General features: G+C 43.9%; 1 protein-coding gene across 4 annotated transcripts; it reads left to right on the forward strand.

Annotated features, from left to right (window-relative positions):
• Positions 1 to 1,224: 1,224 nt before the first annotated feature.
• Positions 1,225 to 14,058, forward strand: NRPB7 (DNA-directed RNA polymerase II). Of its 4 annotated transcripts, XM_010244191.3 has the most exons (8): positions 1,225 to 1,283; positions 1,377 to 1,440; positions 5,614 to 5,751; positions 5,845 to 6,010; positions 6,109 to 6,159; positions 6,811 to 6,876; positions 6,975 to 7,043; positions 13,643 to 14,058. In XM_010244191.3, exons 3-8 carry the CDS (start codon positions 5,636 to 5,638, stop codon positions 13,706 to 13,708), a joined length of 534 nt encoding a protein of 177 aa, XP_010242493.1. In that variant the 5' UTR covers positions 1,225 to 1,283; positions 1,377 to 1,440; positions 5,614 to 5,635; the 3' UTR covers positions 13,709 to 14,058. The 4 variants fall into 4 exon arrangements, with proteins under 4 accessions (XP_010242493.1, XP_010242492.1, XP_019051461.1 ...); XM_010244190.3 differs by lacking the exons at positions 1,225 to 1,283; positions 1,377 to 1,440 and adding an exon at positions 3,460 to 4,028; XM_010244192.3 differs by lacking the exons at positions 1,225 to 1,283; positions 1,377 to 1,440 and adding an exon at positions 4,027 to 4,164.
• The last annotated feature ends 10,474 nt before the right edge of the window (positions 14,059 to 24,532 follow it).

The following is a 24,532-nucleotide window of genomic DNA, read 5'->3' on the forward strand; positions in this document are numbered from 1 at the left end:
AGTTAGCATTTTGTAGTAGAGAGCTTGAAGATGATGTCAGAGAATTAGAGAGCTAGAGAGCAAGTCCTGAATTTCCACTGGGTTAATTCTCGTTACCGTGTTAGTTGAGAGTAACGTCTCCCGCAGTGAGGTCGGCCATCCCCGTCTGAATCGAGGAGTGGGTGAACTAATGTAGCTGTTACAAAGTACGGTCCCGTGGGATGCGAGGTACAGAGGTGCGCTCCTCGAGGTTGCCATGCGGAGGTCGGCCAGACTAGGTAGCGGGTTGCTTGTGAAGTGCCGGGCTGCTTGGTGGCGAGCTGTTTGAGCTCGTGCTCTTTAGACCCAATCTGCTCTGAATGTCGAAGTGCCTTAGTACCGAGGTGGTCTTACACTGAGGTGGGCCGTTCTCGTGGTGGACCTCGACGAGGTGGGCCTGACTGTCCGAGCTCGATCTGTACCCGACTTGGTACTGTTGTCCTGGTTTCGAACTGGCGTTGGGACGATCTTAGCCCGAAGTAACTTTAGCTCAGGGCACCAGGGTACCCCAGCTCGCTTTGTAGCGAGTTGATTTATGCTGAGCTGTCACCTACGTTGAGTGATGTCCACGTGTCTCCTGATTATGAGGTGTGGCCAAATTCCCCTTCATTAGTTGGGTTGGAGATTAAGAGGGAGAAAATAAAATAAATAAAAGGAGAGAGAGAGAGAGATTTTAAAATTGTGGGGTGGGTGGTGGCATATGCAAAAAGTTTCCATATGGATTGCTGAGAATCCTTTAAAAGGGTAGGATTGTCATTTTGAGAAAATGCATCAGTTGAACGTTTTCCGTCTGATTCAATGACGGGATGGAGGTATATGTAGAGTTTTCTAAGAGTTCAGGGAATGCTTTTCTTAAAGTAAAAGTTGAGAGAAGGTTTCTATGATTATCAGAAACTTCGGGAGTGGTTTTTACATTTTACCCTTAATTGAAAATATATACAACATTATTTATAAATATATTGCATATTTTAAGGCACCGTTTGATTCGGAAGAACCGGGTCCGAAATCAAAAGCGTTTGATTGGGCAAAATTAGAATCTGATTCCCATTTTGAGCGGAATGTGCGAATCGCATTCCCCGAATGCCATTCTCGCTCGTAGAAATAAGAAAAGTGAAAAATGAAATGACACAAAACCCCTCAAACTCTTCGCTCTACCCGATTCCTACTTTCTACTACCCCCTCTCCCTCGTCCTCATCTCTCGTCACTCCCTCCTCCGGCATCTAAACTGCTAAAGTATCGATCTGAACTCTCTGGCGACAACGAGGTAAGTCACCACTGATTTCTCTCTCCTCTTTCATCTTCTTCTTCTCCTCTCGCTCACACATTTTTTCATTCCTCCACTGTTTACTCGCTGTAGCAAACCAGACCACGAAGAACCATTTTCGAGTGCTCAGTTGCTCACTCTCATCCCTGCAATCAAGGTATAATTTATAGGCAGAATCATCCTCATCTGTAGGCTTGCTATTTAGTATTAACTTGTATAGCTATTTAACTTTTTTTTTTTGTAATCTTCAATAGGATATTCATAATAAATATATATCAACTGGGTTAAGGTTAGCATCACTGAGCTCATATTGCATAGTTGTGAGTGTAAGGCTTCCTATATTTTAATTTTGACTGGCCAAAAAATGGCAAATCTACTACCATATGATCTTCCGTTATTTCCTTCTTCCCCCTTTTCCCCTTTTTAATGGACCTGAGTTTTACAAAGATAAATGGTGACTATCTTTATTATAATTACTTGCTCCATTAGTCCTCTTTTAGCAGTTATTATTTGAATGAATAGGTTTTAGGATTTTATTGGTGCCTAACATCATCACAACAGCATATTAATAGCTTATTTAACGTTGAAACCTTAAAAAAGGTTGTGTGGTTGCAATGCCAAAGCTAAAACTGCAAAATTGATGCAAATGTAGAAAACCCTCGTTTGTGCAGGCGCTAAAACAAGAAACTAGAAATAGGAGGGACATGCAGCGCAATCACAAAATCCAATTTTGAAATCTAATATCAATATGAAAAGTCTATTTTGTAATTATAGCATCTGATTTTTTCTTAGTCTGTCCCTCAACCTCCAATTCACCCCAAATTCCTAATCAGACACCCCCAATCTCTCCAAAACACTCAAAAATCCAAAAATCCCAACTTTTAGCCCCAAAGCCCCTAAATCCACTATTAAACTCGCCTGATACCTATCTGATGGCCCCAATCAACCCCCACTTACACCTCACCCATTAAATCAGACACAACCATTAGACCTAGGACCTTCCAAAATACCTAACCATAAAATTTCAACTAAAGATTCCCTCGTTTCCCCCCTTATTAAACAAATATTCCATTTCGACTTCTCTCGTTAGTGTAGACACTCAGAACCTAGATTACATTGATCTTGACACATCCAAACCGATCAAAACACACCTTTAGACTCCGTACATACCATAATACCTGGTCATAAAAATTTCACCCTCATTCTCCCACTTGCCCTTCTATCAAACTGAGATTCGGTTTCGAAACATGTCGTTGACCCAAATACCCATATTTGAAATCTTAGCCTAAAATACCTCCATTTACCCTTCAATAACACCAAGATTCTATTTCAAGGTCCCAAATTGATCGAATTGCAAATCTACTTGATTTAGGCCCAGTTGGCTCAATATAACCTTACTAGTCATCTCAAAGAACCCAAAAACCCTATCTTGTGAATTTTCATCCAAAAAAAACTTATTTACCTCTCAATCGCACAAAGATTCCATTTTGAGCCCTAAGATTAATCGAATCAAACCTTTTTTGGATCTACCCAATTCGACGTAATTAGACCCAATCTAACCTTGCCAATCAAAGACTGGATCTGCTCCTCACACCAGACGCCTCACAAGCGCCTCGCATGCACATCCTATCATGCATTGGGAATATCTCTCGTACTTATTAGTTATAATTCACGGGAGATATTCCTAATGCACGGTGGATGTGCTTATGAGGTGCCCATTTGTGAGGAGCAGATCCCATCACCACCAATCACCTTAGACTACCCAAAAACCCTACCTTGTAAATTTTCATCTAAAACAGACCTTGTTTACTGCTTGATTGCACAAAGATTTCATTTCGATACCCTAGATTAACTGAATCGATCCCTTTCCAGATCTGCCCAATTCGAGCCCAGTTAGGCCAATCTGACTCCACCAATCAACTCAAAGTGCTAAAAAACCCCACCCTGTGAAATCTAAGTCAAAATTACCCTTATTCACCCATCCATCTAAAAAGGTTCCATTTAGGCCAGTCTCATGTGTCCACACATACAAAACCCTTATTTGCGGTTACACCCATCTTAACCCTCCAGTTTTTGCTCGAAACCATCCTCTGGACCCGGTTTAACCCCGCTTCCCGAAATTATCAAAATACCCCCATTTTGTCCAAAAGCCGAACCGAGGCTCTCTTTTTAAACCTAATCCGGAGGAGGTTAGAGAGGAAGCACTGTTCATTCTATTCTCTGCTCGAACCAGCAGCGGAACGACGAAGGATCTCGTTCCCCCACCGGCTTCTACCAACTCTGGTTGACTCTTTTCTCTCTCTATCTCGTTTTTCTTCTGCCACCTCTCTCTCTCTCTCTCAGTAAACCCTCTTCTTCTTCTCCTCGACTGCGACGCCGTCAGGCCGTTCTTCCCCCTGTTATCCGATTGTGAATGTAGCAGTGAAGGCCATTCGGTTTTCTCTCATTTTTGGTGGTTCCCTACCTTTTCCTGGAACCCTTTTTTCTTCCACCGTTCACAGAGGTTGCACCCCACATTTCGGCTTCACCTGACGACGTAACAATCCCCTGTTCTCCAAATTCATAGCCACTTGAGCAAGTTTTAACAGAGCAGTCATCATCAGAGTGTTCTCGGTTTCAGTCGAAAATCATACCCAGACTACCTTTTCGTCTCGCCAGGCTTTAGTACCGTTCTCCATCAAAGAAGAAGGTTAGACGTGAATCTCAGATCCCCTGTCCCAAGAACCGTGTTCAGGCCAACATCAGGTGAGATATGTTCAGCCTGTGTTATTTTGTTGTTATTCTGGCTTCTTGCCTAATTGTGTTTGCCTGATTTGCCGCAATGGATTAATCGAGTTTGAGAGGGAAAGAGCCGACGGAGAACCAGCTCCCATAAGCTCATGTAATCTCTTAATGTTCCCAACTCCACAATGAACTTCCAAAGCTATATTCGAATCTGCTAAGATTAAACTATTTTCTTTTGCATTTTTTTTCTCTATTTTCTTCTGTTCTTATGGCTGCTGTTAGAATTTTTATTCAATTAGTTTAATAGCCTTTTCATTTTGATTTGATGATTACATTTAGATTAATGAAAATAGTACTGTATTGAAGGTTAATGTTCGTATGAAGGTTGATAATCGATTAGGCAGATTTTATTTCCTGTTTATGTCTTTTATGTTCACTGGAATTTGAATTGAATAAATGTCGAGTAGATGCTTGTTGTTTCTGATGTTCGAGTTAGAGGATTAATGACTTGAACTCTTCTCAGATAAGTGGTCTATTCATAAAAGATGAAATAAGATTTTGTAAATCAAATGATAATGTTTCAAAATAAATAAACAAAATAAAGAAATGATAAATAATAAAATGAAAGTAAGGATAAGGTAATGATAAATATTGGTAGGATAGATTTATTGTTCTTGTCTTTTATTAGCATTTTTTTATTTGATTAGTTGATTGTTATTATGCTTCTTCAGATCCCCATGTGGGCCCCCCCTATTGGACCCGGGAGAGGGGTGCCTAACCCCTTCCCTCTCCCATCCGAGTTTTACCCGGACCCCTTCGGGCTAATGGAGTCACTATTAAACCAAAATGATTTTGATACCATTCTTGGAGGTTCTATCACCTCCATTTTCCAATCTGATGGGTGGTGACTCCATTTCCAGCCCAAGTGGCAAGTGAGCCTGTTTTCCCGATGCTCATAGTAATTACACCTTAAGTTCAAACTTTGGAAACTGAAGCAAATATGCAATTTATATTCAAAATTTAAACCTAGTGTCAGAGTTGAAGATGAAAATCGGTACCCATACATTGACTTCAAGGTATTAGACCGAAATAAATAAGAGGCAACATAAGAAACTAGCTTTTTTGAAAGTTGAAACCAGCTATTGGGGACTACTTTTTAGAAATGAAGTTTAGGACAAATTGAAAAGTCACAATATACACCCCAAAATGGATTTAAAAACCAAGCCCTGCACTTCATTAATATCAAGTTTAAAAGAAAGAAAATCAATTTTGTCATCCATCTTTAATTTCAGTTTGACAACCCAAATCCTAATTCAACTTCCATGGCCAAGTTTTAAAAAATATTTTTTGTACTTTGATCTAAAAATGATGCCCGGAGAATGATGATTAATCCAAACATCCTTCTTATCCTGTGAATCAGAAAAATGACTCTCAGGATTATTTTACCAAACATGTCATTATTTCTGAGAATCAGTATTATAGAGAAAAATCAGGAACACACAGTTGATGCCATTCACAACCTTGGTTTCTATTGCTTTGCTATTTTCTTCTTAGCCTGCTTTATCCTAATTTTTCCAAAGGAGTTCATAAATATTCAACTTTGCAGGGTCAGGAGTTAGTGATCAAAGATGTTCTTCCACATAGTGTTGGAACGAAACATGCAACTACACCCTCGCCACTTTGGCCCCAATCTCCGTGACAAACTTGTTGCCAAGCTCATGAAAGATGTTGAGGGCACTTGCAGGTTCCCTTTGCTCCACTCACTTCAACCAAATTGCAATTTTAGCTGTAAACCCATAGCTTTGTATTGTATTTTGTTTTCTTAAATATTTTGCAGTGGTCGGCATGGATTCGTGGTGGCAATTACAGGTGTAGATAACATTGGTAAAGGACTGATTCGTGATGGGACTGGGTTTGTTACATTTCCTGTCAAGTATCAATGTGTTGTGTTTAGGCCTTTTAAGGGGGAGATTTTGGAGGCCGTTGTAACCATGGTCAATAAGGTCTATATTTATTGAAGTCATTTCTTTGGATTTTACTTGTAAGCCATTGTGCTACAATTGTTGGCAGTTATATTTGACTATATTTGGAACATTTGCAGATGGGTTTCTTTGCTGAAGCTGGGCCTGTTCAGATTTTTGTGTCAAACCATGTAAGATCCTTCTTGATCTTGTTATAACAATGTACTTTTTTTTTTCATTTATTGGTGTCTACATGGATGTCATACACATATGAGATAGAACCTATCCTATCGTTTGTTTTTCACTTTAAAAATGTACAAAATATTAATCGTTGCTCATACAAAAAATATACCTTCATCCAACCAATTTGTATTGAATTATTTAATATTGGATGGGCATGAATATAGAACTTTATTAGAAAGGTACTAGAATGTGAAATGACGGATATCATGTTGCAATAAAATGAACATCAAGCTGGTGAATGACCCAATTAATTGATTAAATAGTTCAGTTAAATCTATTGACATCTCCCCACAAAATTATCTGGACTTTGGATACGTGTTCATATGACCCTTACTTTTTCCTTTATTCTATGTTCCTTAGATACTTTAAAACTAGCTTCAATCCATGTTGGGTAATTAACATTCACTACTTAATTTGCTATCCAATTGTATCAATATTTTGTCATTGCTTGATCTGGGTAACATTGCTTTTATCCACTTATTCTTTAAATAGTTGAGTGAACACTCCTATTGCGATTCTTCTTATGAAGCTTAGCCATTTTTTTCCTACTTATTTTATTTTCTATATGTATAATGCTTCTATCTGCTCTTGTATTTCAGTTGATACCGGATGATATGGAGTTTCAGTCTGGAGACATGCCAAACTATACGACTTCAGACGGATCTGTATGTTTTGGAGCATGGCTTCCTCTTGCATTAAATGTAATTCATATAATTTCACTTCACAAATGTTGACTTCAAAACTTTCTCTTGAGCTGTTTCAGGTTAAAATTCAAAAAGATAGTGAGGTTCGCTTAAAGATAATTGGGACAAGAGTAGACGCCACAGAAATTGTATGCCCTTTATCTTTTTTATCTCTGAAACAAAAATTCCTTGATAGTGTTTCTTCATAATGAAATCTGAAAAGGGGAGCTGTTGCTGTGCAAAAGATCATCTTCACCCTAGATTTGGCTAAACCATTTGCTGTGGAGTTCCATTGCTTGGTAACCAACCCATTTGCATGCTCCACTAATGGTTGTCTTTGTAAACAAATGACAGAATTTTATTAAAATGAACTGGAAGTATTTACAAATGAAGCATCCCTTGGAGATGAAACAAGCTGTTGTGTCTCCTACATAGCATTATGTTACAATTGAGCCAATACAACTGATCCATGTTAACCCCTTGCTTGGCTAATGTGACAGCCAGCCCATTTATGCTTTTTGAAGTTCTTAGTACCCATTGTATTCTTAAGTTCATATTCCTTGTCTGCCATTTGATTTTCCTTAACACATATAATGTCTCTGTAAGAGCATACTGTTTTTTCCTCATCTTTTAGCCATCCAACCACCACCTTAGAGTCTCTCTCAATAATTAATGTATCCAAATTCATATATATATATATATATATTTCTATTTGTACTCCATGGAGTACAGCATAAAGTTCAGTCCTCGTAGAGTCTCCAACCCCAATAGGACATGAAAATGGAGCTATGATATGACCATTATCCCTAAGCAGCCCTTCCATTCCTGAGGGTCCCGAGTTTTTTTTGATGAATCTGTGGGTCCCGAGTTTTCTGAAGCTACTCTTGTCAAAGTTTAGTTTATGAAACTTTGCTCAGGTGGTTCCCATTGCATTTGAGCTATCTTCTTTGATGAAGTTGCTCTACTAATGGTTATTTCTCTTACTTCATTTAAGGGTATGTTTGGCGAATAAGTAGTTTGAGAAATAAGTACTTTTTTGTGTTTGGGGATCCTTTCCCAAACCACTTACACTTATTTGGGTTACAGTGTTTGGTTAACCACTTAACCAATAAGTACTTTTTTTTTTGTAGAAATGACAATTAAAGTCCTTAAAAATGCATATACATGTTATTTTATGATTATTATATTAAAACATTCTGATGAAAATGTGTTTAGAACTCACCAACCCATAGATCACTGCTGGCTAGGTGGTTTAACTCTTTTCCAATCGCAGATCTAGGGAAAAATGGTGCAAAAATGGGTTTATAACCCACCAAACCAAAGAAGATTGCACAAAATGGAGAAGAAACGTAGAAAAAATGGGAGATTTCACATACCTGAAGCATGAAGTTGCTTGAGTTGCAGTTTGCCACTGCCGTAGAAGCTCCTTGCCCAGAATGGTTTCTATTGTCTTCTCTAAACCCAGGGGCAATCAATGAAAATTTAAAAAAATTTGTGGGGACAGTTGCTTCTTTTAAACCCAGGGGCAATCTAAACCCAGCTGGCTCAGTTGCTTTTTTTAAGCACGTACTTTCAAAATAAGCACTTATTTTGGGATTTTTTGCCAAACATGAATAAGTGCTTATTTTCCACTTATAGTGTGGTCTCACCACTTATTTTAAGTACTTGTTTGAATAAGTACTTAAAATAAGTTTTCCCATACAGGCACTAAGAGATGCTGATCTTCAAGGCCCACTACCTACACTTAAGCTCCATGTGATTACTTTGGTTGAATCACTTTTGATAACTAAAGAGGGTAAATGGAGGTGTTTCGCTTTGTTGGTTCCACTGTGAGGGCTCTTTCTTTGGCTTCCATAGAATTTGTCATTGATGGGTTGGCCCATAGAATGCTTCATCCAGCCTTGAGAAACACCTTTAGTGCTGACTTCTTTGGGCTTTATGATTGAGTTACCATCTAAGCATCTAAACACAATATTGCGAGGCCATGAAGAGGGGGTTAACACCTCCAAGGGGTAGGGTGCTAGGAAATAATTTAAATCTCAGGTAGGTTTGTTCACATTATCGTTTAGGTTACTCCTTTGAACTTTGGTGTAGATAACATCCAAGACCAAAGAAGGTCGAGGATCCTACCGATAAAGCTTTGGAGGAGGACTTGTTATTAAAGATTCTCCTATTTCCTTTCTTCCTATATGCCTACATTACTACATGAATTATTGCCTTTTTGCTTTGTTCTCCAAGATGGATCCTTTTCCAACATCATTGCTTAACAATGGATCATGAGGATACCGTTGTTGACCAACCAAGTGTTTTAAAAGTCAGAGGTGCAAGGCACAGGATGTGATGAGTGCCCAGATGAAGCAAGGAAAAAGATTTTGAAATACTAAAAAAGATAAACTAATACATAAAAGTATGGACAACTTTAATTTTGAAGGAAATTAAATGTATTAATATTCTTATCAAACAAATGTGGATTGTACTAAGGTGCTTCAAGCACTCAACAACTCAAGAGTCAAGCATGTAGAACGGTCAACATATTTCTCTATTTCCTAGTTTCATTATGTCAACTGGCTAGTTTGATGTCATTCATCTTTCAATCCTAATCCTAAGAGGTTGGGGCTTTCATAGAGGTGGAGGGCTGATGGGTGGGCCCAAATAAGCCCATATAGCGGTTCAGGTGCAGCATTCTTGACCTGAGTTTTTCGTCTATATATAATGGGGATGGTTTTGTGATTTTGGTTGCAGTTCATTTTATTTTAGGGTTAGGGATCAGAGATTAGTTCTATTTTTGTTGCTTCTTTAATGGGATTTTTCGTTATCTGAGATCCTATCTGCAACAGCTAGGGCTTTAGACGTTCAAAAGGTCTTTGTTTTCTTGTTTCTTTTAAAGGTTAATAAACACAAGCATCAATGGAAGGTAATTTAGAAGTTAATTGACTATTACATGGTAATTTAGAAGTCCAGTTTCCCATGTTGTTCTCTATTTCTAACCGTAAGAATGAGACAGCCTCTTCTTTTTTGATTCCTTCTGACTCAACCTTCGGGTATGACTGGGATTTGGGCTTTAGACGGGGGCTAAGAGATTCTGAATTGAACTGTGTTGGTTTTGATCAAACTGTTACAAGGAATCTTCTTTGATCCCTCTAAGTCGGACAGTAGAATATGGACCCTTGCCCCCCTTCTTGATCGTTTTCCTGTGCCTTTTATAGGCCTTGTCTCAATCTTCGGCAAACCTGAGATTAAATTTTCCTGTTAAAGAAGTGTGGGGAAGGTCAATCCCTCAGAGAATAGGGGCCTTCTGTTGGGAAGCTTTTTTGGGGAAGATCAATACCAGTGATATACTTAAGACCGTCTTGGTGCCTGTCTCCTAACTGGTGCATTCTCTGTAAAGCCAATGCTGAGAACTGCTATCACTTGTTAATCTCTTGTCCTTTTGTTCTTTCTATTTGGGTTTGGTTTGCTTCTTTGTTTGGTTGCAGGTGAACTTCTCCTCTGGACTTGTTTAGCTGTTCACTTCCTCAGTAACTAGTGGGATGAAGAGAAGGGGCAGAATTCTGTGGAGATGCACCAGAGCTGCTATATGCTGGACAGTTTGGGAGGAAGAATAAAGAAAGGAGCTTCAGTGCAATTGTGGAGGTGGTTACAGGTAAAGTGCTACATTGGGTGAAATCCCTGAAATTATTTGAAGGTATTTCAACAGGTTTGCTGCTTAATAATTGGGAGGAAGTGACTAAATCAGCACCAAGTAAAGATGATCCTTCCCCAGTGTGGTCTCCACCAGTTGAAGGATTTATTAAATTAAATTTTGACGGAAGAAGTGAAGGTAACCCAGGACCTTCAGGTATTTGAGGTGTTTTTAGGAATGAGGAAGGACAGGTTTTGGCACTTTTTTCCTGAGACAGTGGGTGGAGGAGACTCTCTCAGGGCAGAGGTCTTGGCTGTGTTGGAAGGGATAAGAAGAGCAAAACAATTAAATGTACAAAACCTAATCATTGAAGGTGACTCCAAGGTAGTTATTGGATGGCTGAACTGAATAAAGAAGAGAATGAACTTTGGGAATATGCAAATGAAAAAAGGAATTTAAGTGGCTGTCAAGTGGTATGGTTGTAAGGTTTCATTGTGTTAAAAGAGTGCTGACTCATTTGCTGATGCCTTGGCTAAACAGGGGGTGGGAAGGGCTCATTCGTTGTGGGCATATATGTAATCTTTGACTGTATCTTTTCTGTCCTTGGGGAGGGCTAAGAGAGTTTATCCCTTCCCGTGGATGCTGTATTTATTATTATATTTTAATTAATGAAATTTTGGTTATTGATAAAAAATAGACCATTACATGGGTGTAAAATACATAAAGAATGTAAAATAAGTAAAATAAAGGAAACTTGTAAGAGGTGTGTGTATGTGTTTGGGTTGACTTGCAAGGAACACCAGGCACACACCTAGGCACTCCAGGTATGTGGCCTTTAAATGGGGCATCATCTGGGTTCAGGTGAGGCACATGACAATGCCTTACCTGTACACGAGCACTCTTTTTAAAACAGTGGACCAACTAAACCCAAGAAGAAATGCCAAAGTTGTGTCATGACTTCATGATGCAAAGGAAGGCAGTTTGCTGAATCTCCTTCTAAGACACAAGATGCATACTAGAAGAGAGATATAATGCTGTTTTAGTTTCTTCCTCTGAAACAAATTGCAAATGTTAATGCACCCACAGGGCTTTCCATATAATGGAGACCCTTAGTGGGATCGATAAGAGCCATAGACAGTATCATTTTCAGCCCATAAGAAGAGTTAAGTGGGGTGGTGCAAGTAACTTCTTCACCCAAAATTCTGTTGATATTTCAAAGGAAAAGAAGCATTTAGAGCGAAGGGAGCTTCAAGGAAGTAATGGTGGTTTGAGGGTTTTGGAGTGCAAACAAACTGAGGTGAGGGGGGAAGGGGAGTTCCGTTGGCACATCACAAGGTACAAATACAAAGAGGAAGAATCATTCAAGATTGATGGAAATCATACAGTTAAGGAGGTGTTTGATCAAGAAAAAGCGTTGAAGAATGTCTTTGAAGAAGAAAAGGATGCTGAAGATGTTGCCGTTGCAGACTGAGAGGTAGAGCAGTCCAAGGCTGGGGCCAAGATGTGGGCATGGAGAGATGCATATAGGGGGGTGGTAATAGGCTGCCAGTTGACGAAAAACATTTTGAGGTATGTATGTTTGCTTCTGCAATTGATTTAAGCTGCCGGTTTTAATGAAAGTGAGGTGGGGATCATTGATTTTTCTCAAAGTTCCCAAGTAGGAGTTGGGGGTTAAAGGAACAAGGATTTGGTCTGAAGTCTGTAAGGAAGTAAATGAAGTTTTAACTAGTGGGGAAGCTGATAGAAGAACTTTTGACTGAAGTGTAAGTAAAGGACAGTTTTGAGGAAGGATTAGGAGGAGCAGAGGATGGTAGAGGTGAAAAAGGGAAGAGAGAGAAAGTGCTTCATGAAGAAGAAAGGGAAGTAGATAGGAATTCCAGGGTGGAGAGGGAGGAGGGGGAGATCTCGTTAAGGAAGCAGGGCAATTTGAGCTGGGGGGAATGGGAGGGGTTGAAGTTGGTGAGTAACAAGTGTTTATGTTAGAAGATGTTGAAAGTAGGAGGGGGGAAGAAGAAAGAAAATTAGCAGGATCATATTCTAAGGCTTATAAAAGAAAGAGGGAGTGCAGAACAAGACCATTACAAGAGAAAGACGAGAAAGAGAAGGAAGGCAATTGAGAAGAAGAGATTACAATGGATGAAATCCATGTAATTGAAAAAAAGAATTAATTGGAAAAGAATTGTGAACATGGAAGTTGAAGTGAGTAAATCTTTGGTCATTTATTTTTGGGGAGAGAGGATTCCAATGCCTTTGAGGGAGGTTGGAATTGGAAAGGAATCAAAGGATTAATAAGAGCCTAAGGCTTTGTCATTTATCAGAAAAAAGAGTCTAAGGTTTTGTTGGAGCTCAGGAAGGATGCTCTAGCAGTTAAAAAAATCAGAAACCAGAGTAAGCATCAGGATGTCTTGGTGTCAAATGTCTTTGCTAGATTAAAAGGGGATTTGTTTGGGATTGGAAAGGAGATGAAGCTCAAAAAAGCCTCAAGGAAGAAGTAATTTGTTCGGGGTATAAACCCATGGGTGTCTGGCTTTTCTAATTGGGCACTCCTATAATTCTTCTACTACATTCTGCCATGTTGTCACCTGATTTTAGTATTTCTTGATACCTTTAAACCTATATTTTCCTAGTCAAGGAGAAGAGTCCTAAATTCTCTTGATAATATTGGGTGCCTCTTGACCAAACCAAGTCGGAAAAGCCATGCCATCGGCAAGTTTCTTTTTACTTCTAGGGGTTAAGCCTATCAATTGTAGTAGTCTGGATCAAGGATTAAAACACCAAAAGCACATCAGAGAGCTGAGGCCAGTTTTCTGCATTATGTTTTTCCTTTTGTTCTCTGATCTCATCTATGGGACAAACTACTGGTTTTATTATCTCATTTCTTTTGGTGTTGATGAAAATCGAGATCATGCCATTTGTGTGGATTTATTCACAGGTACAAATGTATGTATGCAGATGTATTTATTTATGCAAATTAAATGTACTGTAAATTTTAGCATGGCCATAGGGAGACCTTTCACTTTGGTCAGATAAATTTTAGCATGGCCATACAATTCTGTAAATTCGTAATGGCTTTTTTTTTATGAATGATTGTATTTCTCAAATGATGTTTTGGTCCATTCTTTGCAGTTCTGTATTGGTACCATTAAAGATGATTTCTTAGGTGTCATCAATGATCCTGGTGCAGCGGCTTAGTGGGATCAATCCAGAGAATGTTCCAGAAAGATCTAGTAGCATATATATTTTGTATATCACATCCATCTGTAGCAGTTGCTTTGGAACACTTAGGTTTCTGAATGTTCTGGGGAGATGTACTAAACGTCAGAAACTTGTGTGGCTTTTTGAAGATGGCATGAGTTTTAATTGTGTATAGGAAGGCATTAGTACACAGGCCATTTTTAGTTTAGATCTGCAGGGTCCTTTGCTTGTGGTAAAATTTGATATTGGATGCAGGTTTGAGCTTTGTGAGTAAATGCCACAAATCAAATTGGATATGGATATGTATAAAAAAACTGGATATGGGTAGTCCAAATTTTGTTCCTTTATGTAGGTGTTGGCATTAATGCTGTTGCTTCAGAGCCGTTTTTGAGAAAACAGTGCTGAATGGATGAGGGTCTGTTGCACCGTTTTCTTAGAAAACAGCTCATTTTTTTGTTTGGCATCGGAGCTGTCAGAGGATGTTTTCTGGGGAAACAACACTGGTTTTGGTTGTTACCAGTGATGTATAACCGTTTTCAGCATTGATCTACATTATCCAACACTGATGCCACATTATTGTACTGTTGTCAGCAACAGTTCCGAAAACGAGAAAACACCAAATTTGATGTTGTCTCAAACCATGCCTTCTCGATTTTCATAGTGTGGTCTAGGGCAATGTTTTTTATGGAAAAATGGAACCAAATATCTTGCTGTTCTCTAGGGCAACGTTTTCTGATGTGGTGCTGTTTTCTGGGGCAATATCATTGACGCCAAACACCGATGGATATGGGTAGTCCATCAGATTTATATCAAATTCCAATTCCTTGCAGTTGGATATTGAATAGTATGAATAAACTAAACTAAATTGTATTTGATGAACCAAATAAATTAAAAATTACATGAAACTTGAACATATGACAATTTAGGAAAAACATAACATTCAAATCAATATAGATGCATCGAATCCGGATTACCCTGTCATGTTTGGACAAATGAATACCGTTTGCAGCCCTAATCCATATCTAGTCCACCCCTCTCAAGTCCCCAGATAAAGATTATTATTGGAATAGTTAATGGCCTCTGCCTTTCCATGGATTAGGTAGTTGAGTTTCTGTGTACACATCCCTGTTACCCTTCAGGCAATGTATCAAATGCCCATAGAATCAGCTTTGTTAATGGAATGATGGAAAAACTTGGGATCTGTTTGATTCACAGTCAAAATTGGAGTCCAAATTAGAATGATCTATTCGCATATTTTGTTTGGGATTTCATTTTCAAGGGAGGGGTAGAGAATCACTATCCATCAAATGGGGGAATTTAATTTCGCTAGAGATGGGAATGAAATTTCGATTCTGTCCAATTAAATAGTTGGTCTGATTCCGATTTGGAGGCTTCTGAACCAAATAGGCTCTTGCTAAATTAGGACGCTTTATTTGAATTTACTCGTCATACTAGTGTCATAATTATAATAAGTGATGGAGGTAGTGGAAGATACTGGGTGTGACTTGGCAGGAACGCCAGATCGACACAGTGACATAGCAACAACCGTATTCCAAGAAGAGGCCCGAGCTTCCCGAGCTCCCCAAAAGGAACCCACACTTCTCGAGAGGTGAAACCTGAGCTCTCCCTAAGAATCCCGAGGCTAACAAGGAAACCTGCGAGGGGCAAAGCCTGGACTAGCCCACCTCGGGTCAGTCCGGGCCACACCCCGGCACCTCGGGACAGTGGGCCATACTCTCATCCGAACTCAAGACTTCACCTCATGCACCACTCTGGCACCTCGGCCCCAGGTCGTGCAACTGTAAAAATGTGCTTGACAGGTCCGTACTCTGAGGCAGCACGCCTGACTGGTCAAGACTTGACAGATGATAATCACACTGTAACGGCCACCTGCTACCGCCATCTCAGTTGTTGCAGGGATGACCCTGACAAAGAGGACAGTGGCGGTTATGTCTGCCCCCCATAGAGGCGGTTACACCTGAACTGGCAGAAGCTTGGGAGTGAGTGCACCAGGTGGTTATAAAAGACCTTCTTCCCCCAAGAAAAGAGGTAGGCAATATTCGTGCTTTCTGGTCTTAAAATCCCTTATTTTCCTTGCCTTCTCAAGAGTATTAACTTGAGCTTCGGAGTATTCGCACCAGGTTCCTCCCCGAAAATCTCTTATTTCTTCCTTGTTTCAGGCATCTTCAGTTCCGTCAGAGGCAAGGTTACCGACAACTAAGACCGACCGGATCGTGCATCATCAATTGGTGTCGTCTGTGGGAATGCTTCAAATGCAGCAATTTCAACAACACCAACTCTATCAGCAGCAAGTACTACACCACATTTCTCAGTACATCTACCAACAACAGTTCCCCCAACTGCCTCAGAACCAGCCACAACTCCCACCTCGGCACCCTGCTGTCAGGCAAGTCAAGCCCTCTCCTCAAGGCGGGCGCCTTCACTGAGGGGAAGCTTCCCAGGCTCAAAACCCCTCCAGAAGTCAGGCCTCATCCCTTGGCAGGAGGGAAAGACTAGCTACTCTCGCTTCGCAGCTCGCCGGCGGATCTAGAACCTCCTAGCCAATCAAGTCAGCACCACCTCAGCGCTCTAAGTTCAGGCTCCTGCTCGCGGAGAACCAGTTCGGCGCCTTGGCCGCAGACTACCACTAGTAGTCCGGGCCCATTGATCTCGGCAACACCGAAGCAAGCAGTGCCAATACCGAACCTTCCAAGCAGCAGCGGAGGCACCGATGAAGTCGCCGAACTACCACCCACGTCCTGCCCGAGCTCCGAGGTAAAGAACAAGAAAGCTCGGATGAGGTAAAGGTTGCTCCTATTCTTTCAGTCCCTTCCCCCCTGTCATCAGAACTCCTCGTTGTTCCCATGCCCAAAGATTTCAAACTCCCCCCGCTAGACAAATATGATGGGTTTTTCGACCCCAGTGACCATGTTGATGCTTTCCAGTCCCAGATGCACCTGGAGAGGGCCAGCGAGTCCTGCATGTGTGTGGCCTTCACTACCACCTTCAAGGGAGTGACCCGCACCTAGTATAGGAACCTGGCCCCTGGGTAGATAAGGAGCTGGACCCAGTTTGTGCAAGTCTTCACCGCGCACTTTGTCACCAGCAAGCGGTTTCCCCGAACCGAGGAGAGCCTCCTCGGGATAGTCTAGAAGGAAGGAGAATCCATCCGGGGCTATATCAAGCGGTTCAACGACGCGTGCTTACAGATACCGCGCCTAGACCCCGCAGTACAGCTTGCGGCGGCCAAGAGGGGTGTGACGCACAAGGAATTCAAATGGCACATTGTGGTCAGCCAGCCCGCAACCATAGCTGAATTCCTCAAACTCGCGAACAGATTCATAAGAACGGAGGAGGAGATCAACCAAAGAACTGAGGCGGGTTTGAAAACAGGAAGAGGGAAGGCGAACCTCCCAACCAAGATGACAGGAGGAAGAAAGACTCAGCTCGGGGGGCGAAGCCGAGCCAGCCGTTCCAAGCTCCCATGGCAGATCGGGCGGACTACATGCCCTTGAACGCGAAGCAGGCTGAGATCCTGATGACGATCAAGGACGCCCCGTACGTGAAGTGGCCACCTCGTCTGAAAGCGAACCCGAATTAGAGGAATAAAAATTTGTACTACAGCTTTCATAGAGACCATGGTCATAGCACCGAACATTGTAAGAATCTCCACGACGAGATAGAGAAACTTATCCGTCACGGGTACCTAAGAAATTTTGTACAACATAATAATAATACTAATAAAATAATAATAATAATAATAATAAGGCAGGTCGGCAGGGGGAGAACAGTAGAGACGCCTCCGAATCTAGCAACCAGCCAGTAGAATAGTCACAGAAGCAGCCCTCGGAGGAAAGGCCAGTTCGAGGAACGATCCATGATTGTAGCAGGATGCACCTCGGCAGCAGCTCGGGAATCAACCCGTGAGGCCGCCAGAGAAGAACAAAATCCCCCAAAGCGGCCGAGGACGGAAGACCCCATATTCTTCACCGAGGACGATGCGCGCGGGGTTCACTACCCCCACGACGACGTGCTCGTCATAAAGGTAAAGATCAATGACATTGAAGTCCGGCGCATACTCGTCGACTCTGGCAGTTCGGCAGACATCCTTTTCAAAGCAGCCTTCGACAAACTCCAATTCCGAGAGAGTGACTTGAAGCCCGTGAACACCCCGCTGGTTGGCTTCAGCGGAGAGGAGGTCAAACCCCTGGGAAAGGTCACAGTCTCTGTGGAAGTCGGCACGTGGCCTATCACAGTAAGACTCAAGCATGACTTCTTTGTGGTTGCAACCCCCTTCCCATACAATGCCATAGTAGGTCGGCCGATCACCCACTTTTTAAGAGTTGTGGTGTCCACCGACTCTTTAGCCATGAAATTCCCCACGTAATTCGGCATTGGGATAGTGCGGGGCGACCAGCTCGAGTTCCGCAAGTGCTACGTCGCCGCCCTCAAGGGAAAGGCCAAGGTGACCAGCGACCTCGAGCTGGAGCGACTCGTGGAACAGAACGAGGAGCGAGCTACGCCCATGGAGGGGACTGTTCCCATCCCTGCCTCGGTAGAGGACCCAACCAGATCACATCAGGTCGGTGCATCCCTGGAGGAGCCCTTGCGATCCAAACTGGTACGCTTCTTACTCAATAACTTAGATGTTTTCGCTTGCTTCGCGGCAGAAATGTCCGGCATAGACCCTAACCTTATAACTCACAAACTCAATACTGATCCTATAGTTAGGCCCATTAGACAGAAGAAACGCAACCTAGCCCCAAAATGATGGCGGGCGGTGGATGAGGAGGTCGAGAAGCTCCTCGCAACAGACTTCATAAGGGAAGTTCATTACCCGAGCTGGGTAGCCAACTCCGTTCTGGTTAAAAAGACAAACGGAAAGTGGCACATGTGCGTCAACTACACTGACTTGAACCGAGCTTGCCCGAAAGATTGCTTCCCCCTCCCTAGGATTGACCGCCTAGTGGATGCATCCTCGGGGCACAAGTTGCTAAGCTTTCTGGATGCATACTCGGGCTACAACCAAATTAGGATGGACCCGGCCGATGAGAAGAAAACCGCCTTCATAACCGAGTTCGGTCTATACTACTACAAGGTTATGCCCTTTGGACTAAAAAATGCTAGGGCAACCTTTCAAAGGCTTGTGAATAAGCTGTTTCAACCCTTAATTGGTACTAAGATAGAATGTTATGTAGACGACATGGTCGTCAAGACATAATTTTCGCATGAATTAATACAAGATTTGCATTCTGTCTTCCAAATTATGCGCCAATTTAGCATGAAACTAAACCCAAACAAGTGTGTCTTCGGTGTCACCTTGGGTAAGTTCCTAGGGTACATCGTCAACCGACGCGGTATTGAGGCCAACCCGGACAAAATAAAGGCCATCCTAGATATGAGACCGCCCCAAAAAGTAAAAGAGATTCAGAGATTGTACGGCAGAATAGCCGCTTTGAGTCATTTTATGTCCAAATCGGCAGACCGCTGCCTGCCATTCTTCAATGCAATGAAAATCAAAAGGTTCGAATGGAACCCAGGATGCCAGCTCGCGTTTGATGAGCTCAAAAGGTACATCGCCAGTATCCCAGTTTTGACCCGGCCCTAAGAGGGCGATGTCCTAGAACTATATCTTTCAGCAAGCGTCAAAGTGGTAAGCTCGGTACTATTAAAGGTAGTAGATTGGGTCCAATGACCTATCTACTATGTTAGTAAAGTGTTGTAGGGAGCAAAGACAAGATATCTAGAAATAGAAAAACTGGCCTATGCGCTGGTCATTGCGGCCCGCAAACTCTGCCCATACTTCCAAGCCCATACCATTATCGTCCTCACCGACAAACCCTTGAGGCAAGTATTGCTCAGGCCCAAGGTCTCTAGTCGATTGACGAAGTGGAACATTGAGCTCAGTGAGTACGACCTCCAATACAAGCCACGAACTGCCATCAAAGCCCAAGCGTTGGCGGATTTTGTTGCGGAATGCACATTCAGCTCCGAGGTTCCTAGCCTGGTTGAGCACGAGGCCCCCAGTCCGGGTGAGCTCGGTGCCCCTAGGCCGGTTGAGTCCGAGCACCGTGAGGTCGCACCCAGTTCGGTATCTCTCCTGGTTAGGCCAAGTGCGAACTGGGATGAAGAGCCATGGATCCTTCACGTAGATGTCTACTCAAATCAGTAGGGCAGCGAAGCCGGTGTAGTTCTTCATGGCCCAAGTGGCACAAAACTGGAGTACGCACTACGCTTCGAGTTCGCGGCATCCAACAATGAGGCGGAATACGAGGTATTGATAGCCGGGCTAGCCCTGACACAAGAGGTAAAAGCAAAACACATAGTTATCTGCAACGATTCCCAACTTGTGGTCAACCAGGTTACAGGCGAATACAAAGCCCGTGAACCAACTTTGATCGCCTACTTAGCAAAAGTAAAGGAGGCTCTGCTTAACTTCCAGTCACACTTCAACAGGCAAATCCCGAGGTCAGAGAACGCTGAAGCCGATGGCTTGTCCCGGTTAGCCAGCACTAGTGACAACACCATGAGAACTGTGTACATAGAGGACTTACCTCGACCTAGCATTCTCGGGGGGGGGGGGGGGGCAGAGGAGGTTGCTCCTGTTGCCCAAGCAGAGCTGAGCTGGATCGATCCGCTCGCAAGTTTCCTGCTACATGGAACCCTCCCCGCAGACCACAACGCCGCCAGGAGGGTAGAGCGCCAGGTAGCCAAATACATCATAATATACGGACGGTTGTACCGAAGATCCTACACGCTCCCCTACCTGCGCTGCTTGCGACCTCCCGAAGCCGAGCTTGTACTACACGACATTCATGAAGGCCTGTGTGGCGGACACCTGGGGGGCAGGGCCCTCGACCAAAAAGCACTATGACAAGGGTATTATTGGCCAACAATGAAAGCAGACGCTATTGAATTAGTCAGGAAATGCGATAAGTGCAAGAAGCTTGCCAATATTCACCACCAGCCCGGCGCCGACCTCAAGTATCTCACCATCCCATGGCCCTTTGCGCAATGGGGCATCGATCTACTCGGGCCATTCCCGCCAGCAACGGGTGGGAGGAAGTTCCTAGTAGTGGTAGTGGATTACTTCACAAAGTGGGTTGAAGCTGAACCTCTCGTAACAATCACAGGTCGAAACGTCCAGAACTTCTTTTGGAAGAACATAGTGTGCCGCTTTGGGCTACCTCGGATACTGTTTTCCGACAATGGCAAGCAGTTCGAAGACATCAAATTCCAAGAATGGTGCCAAGACATGGGGATCCGGCAAAACTTCACGTCGGTTGCGCACCCACAAGCAAACGGTCGGGCAGAAGTCACGAACAAAGTTATTCTCTGCGGACTAAAGGCCAAGCTAGACCGAGCTAAAGGGTTATGGGCGGACGAGCTACCCAGCGTTCTATGGGCATACCGAACTACAGAGAAAACCGCCATCGGAGAAACTCTCTTCAACCTCACCTATGGCACATAGGCAATCATCCATCCAAAATCGAAATCCCCTCACTTCGATTGGAAGCATACAATGACAATACAATATAACGACGAGCTACGTACCAATCTCGACTGCTCAACGAGGTAAGGGACCTCACATACATCAGGACCGCAACGTACCAGCAAAGGGTAGCTCGGTACTACAATGCCAGAGTCAAGAAGCGAAACTTCCGCGTCGGCGACCTGGTTCTCCGCAAGGTCATGGTACCTGAGCCCAATGTTGGCAAACTCGGGCCGAACTGGGAAGGACCCTACCGAGGAAAGAGAACATTCGAAGGAGCGTACGAACTCGAGACCCTAGAGGATAGGCAAATACCCTAAGCATGGAACATCGTCAACCTAAGGCGATATTACCTATAAGTTACCGAACTGGGCAGACTGTGAGCCGCTCTCAGAGCCCAAGGACAAGAATGCCGAGGTAACAAAGACCTCAACACTACAAGACCCAGTCGCCTCTCCAGCATGGGAAAATCCTAGGAAAGCATCCTAAGGGCTAAATCGACGAGCTAAGGATGACCTCGGGACCTCATCAACGCAAACCAAGTGGTAGTGCCAAGAGAGCAGGCAACACGGGTATGAAACCCGAGGTGTATAGCTCGCTCCAAAGTTAGGCCTACTGAACTGATGTTTCCTTTACCCAGGCGGAGAACAGATCGGGCATATAGCCCTAATATGTTAACCCGCCTCAAGGAACCCCCCTCGTTTCGGGGACCTAATTCTATGCAACTCGGTTATTCTATACAGTCACTTTGGCAAAAAGAGAATAATTGCACAACACTTAAGCAAAAAAAGGTACTTCATTACTGATGTTTACTTTACAGTATTCAAAAAAAAAAATGATGAGCTCGCAGGCTCGATACATATCACCTCGGGCTCGCAGGCCTAGTACACATCACTTTGGAACTACATCCCCCTTGCCCTCAGAAGGGACTTCGGCAACCCTCGGGGAGTCAACCTCGTCTTCAGAATCTAGATCTTCATCAGCTGCACGAGCCATCTCTGGAGTAATACGCGAGGTGGTGATGGCACGAGTATCAAGTTCGGGGTATGCGTGCCTTATCATCCACCGACTCAGTTTGAAGCCTCTCTGGTATGAGCCCACCATCAAGTCGTTGAAGCGCTTCGATGCTATGTAATCGTCAACGGCCTTCACCTTGGCGTCCTCAAGAGCCTGGAAGAAGATCTCGGACTTCTCCTTGATGTCGGCCTTGAGGTATTCCACCTCGTGCTCCAAGACCCCTTTCAAGGTCGTGAGGTGTTTCACGACAAGCCTCAGGGCGCCATTCTCTCTTCGGAGTCTCTCCAATTCACTCCTCTGAGTCGAAGTCTCACCCTCAAGACGTTGGACCCGCTCCCGAGCTGATCCCAAAGCCTCTTCGGCAGTTTGCGCCCGCTTCAGATTCCTCTCTGATTGGATGATCAGGGCATGGATGGAGGAGTTTGCCTGCCAAGCAAGGAGTCAGTTCGGCAAGAAAGTAAAAAACGAAGGAAAAAACACAGGGAAAACCACCTACCACCATAACATGAGATGTAGCACGTGCGCCGATGTGGCCCGGAGGAAGTTCGGACCATGCTGCGACCTCGCCTGGATAGACGGCCTTCTAGCTCTTCCAGAGAGCACAACTCGGAGTCAACACACTGCCAACCCCCTCTTGGCTCCCCGAGCTGGAAAACACTGTCTGTGTTCGAGAAGCCTCTGTAGTTTCAGCTTCCCGAGCCTCTGCGACACCAGGCTCCACCACCATTTCTGGGATTGGCCCGGCCACCTCAGGTTCCCTGGGAGAATCCAGGTTGATGATCGGAGGATGGCTCGGGACTTTGGACTTCATGGCTCGAGGAGACTCCACACGTGCTCGCTTGGTGACCCGCTTCCTCCTCTTCATTCCGTCAAGTAGGTTGACACCACGGGTCTTCTCTACCTCCATGATACCTGCAAAAAGAGCTCGACATCAGTAAAAAAAGAAAAAAAACTGAGTAAAGAAGCCTACCTGGACTTAGACCGACCTGAATAAGCTTAGCCTCTGAGAGGTAATCTCTGCACTCGAGCCCGACCTGGGCCCAAGACTGAAAGGTCTCCGCCATGTCTTTATCTTACATGACGCCGGGATCGGGGACAGCTGCCCTCCAATGAGTAGGAAACGACCACCCCGTAGCACTTCGGACCTTGAAGTAGTCTCTCTTCCACGCCGGGACCTTATTCGAAAGCTTATGAAGAAGTTTAAACCCCGGGCGGGGAGATAGGTAGTAGGCCCGCCTGTGCTCGGGAAGGAAGCTCACTTGCTACTTGAGCATGAGAAGGGCAGAGAAAATTTCTAAGTCTAGGGGAAGAACGTACTCGCAACAGAGGGATATGGTCCCGACGACGTTACGGATGGAGTTCGGATGAAGCTGACCAACTGAGACACCGAAGTGGTTCAAGACTTCGACGATTAGGGGATGGAGAGGAAGGCGTAGCCCGGAAATGAGCTGCTCCCAGAAGATCACTATCTCATCCGGACTGTGCTCCCAAGGGAAGTTGCCCGTAGGTAAGCTATATGCGTACTCCCTGGGCAGGTTGAACTGACGAATAAGGGACCGAAGTCTCTCAGACGTCATAGTGGAGGGTCCAAACGTATCTGGCATCCGAACTCGATGAGAAGTGGATTCTAGGCTACCAGGGGTTACCCGGACTAAAGGCCCTACCTCGGGCTCATCCAGAAGGCTGTCGAAAGAGGCAGCCTGACCCGAGGTCTCCGCCTCAGGCCCTCCTAAAAGGTTATCTAAACTATCCGAGCTACTCGAACTAGACATTGCAAAAGGAAAGGAAAGGAAATTGAAAAGGCTAAGGGGACTCACCAAGTGAACGCTACCGAACTAGGGAAGGTGACGCGAGCTGAGGACCTTGGACGCAAGCTCAAGAAACGATCGCTGAATATTGACAAAGGAAAAAGTGACCAGGGCCCCCACTATTTATAGCCGATGTACCTGCGCATCAACGGTCGAGATCAAAGCCATCCAACGGCTCTCAGGAAAACCGGTTGCACGACCCCCGAGGTGAAATCAGTTTAGCGCGAATTTTTGACGTTCGAAAGATGATAAATCGTTTGACATCCGCACGTGAGCAGTACGCGACCTGGGTTGACTCTGGTCGAGCCGCGCTGACCCTGGTTGAGCCGGGAACATAGGCGGGTCAGATCGGAGGATCTCCGAACTGGACGAAGCACGCCACGGGGCAAATCCACTCGTTAGTCCGTGAACTCCCCGTCGGGTCAAGACCCCTGGCACGGGAAGTGGGGGGCAATTGATGGAGGTAGATTTGGCCCAACCCCTTGGTTGTGCGACACGTGGAAG

Source organism: Nelumbo nucifera, chromosome 1 (genome assembly GCF_055504915.1).
Source record: "Nelumbo nucifera cultivar China Antique chromosome 1, China Antique-T2T, whole genome shotgun sequence".
Lineage (NCBI taxonomy): Eukaryota > Viridiplantae > Streptophyta > Magnoliopsida > Proteales > Nelumbonaceae > Nelumbo > Nelumbo nucifera.

Coding starts and splice junctions, on each gene's coding strand:
- NRPB7 (XM_010244191.3), top strand. CDS start 5,636: ATGTTCTTCCACATAGTGTTGGAACGAAACATGCAACTACACCCTCGC. Junction 5,752..5,844: donor GATGTTGAGGGCACTTGCAG/GTTCCCTTTGCT, acceptor AATATTTTGCAG/TGGTCGGCATGGATTCGTGG. Junction 6,877..6,974: donor ATACGACTTCAGACGGATCT/GTATGTTTTGGA, acceptor GAGCTGTTTCAG/GTTAAAATTCAAAAAGATAG.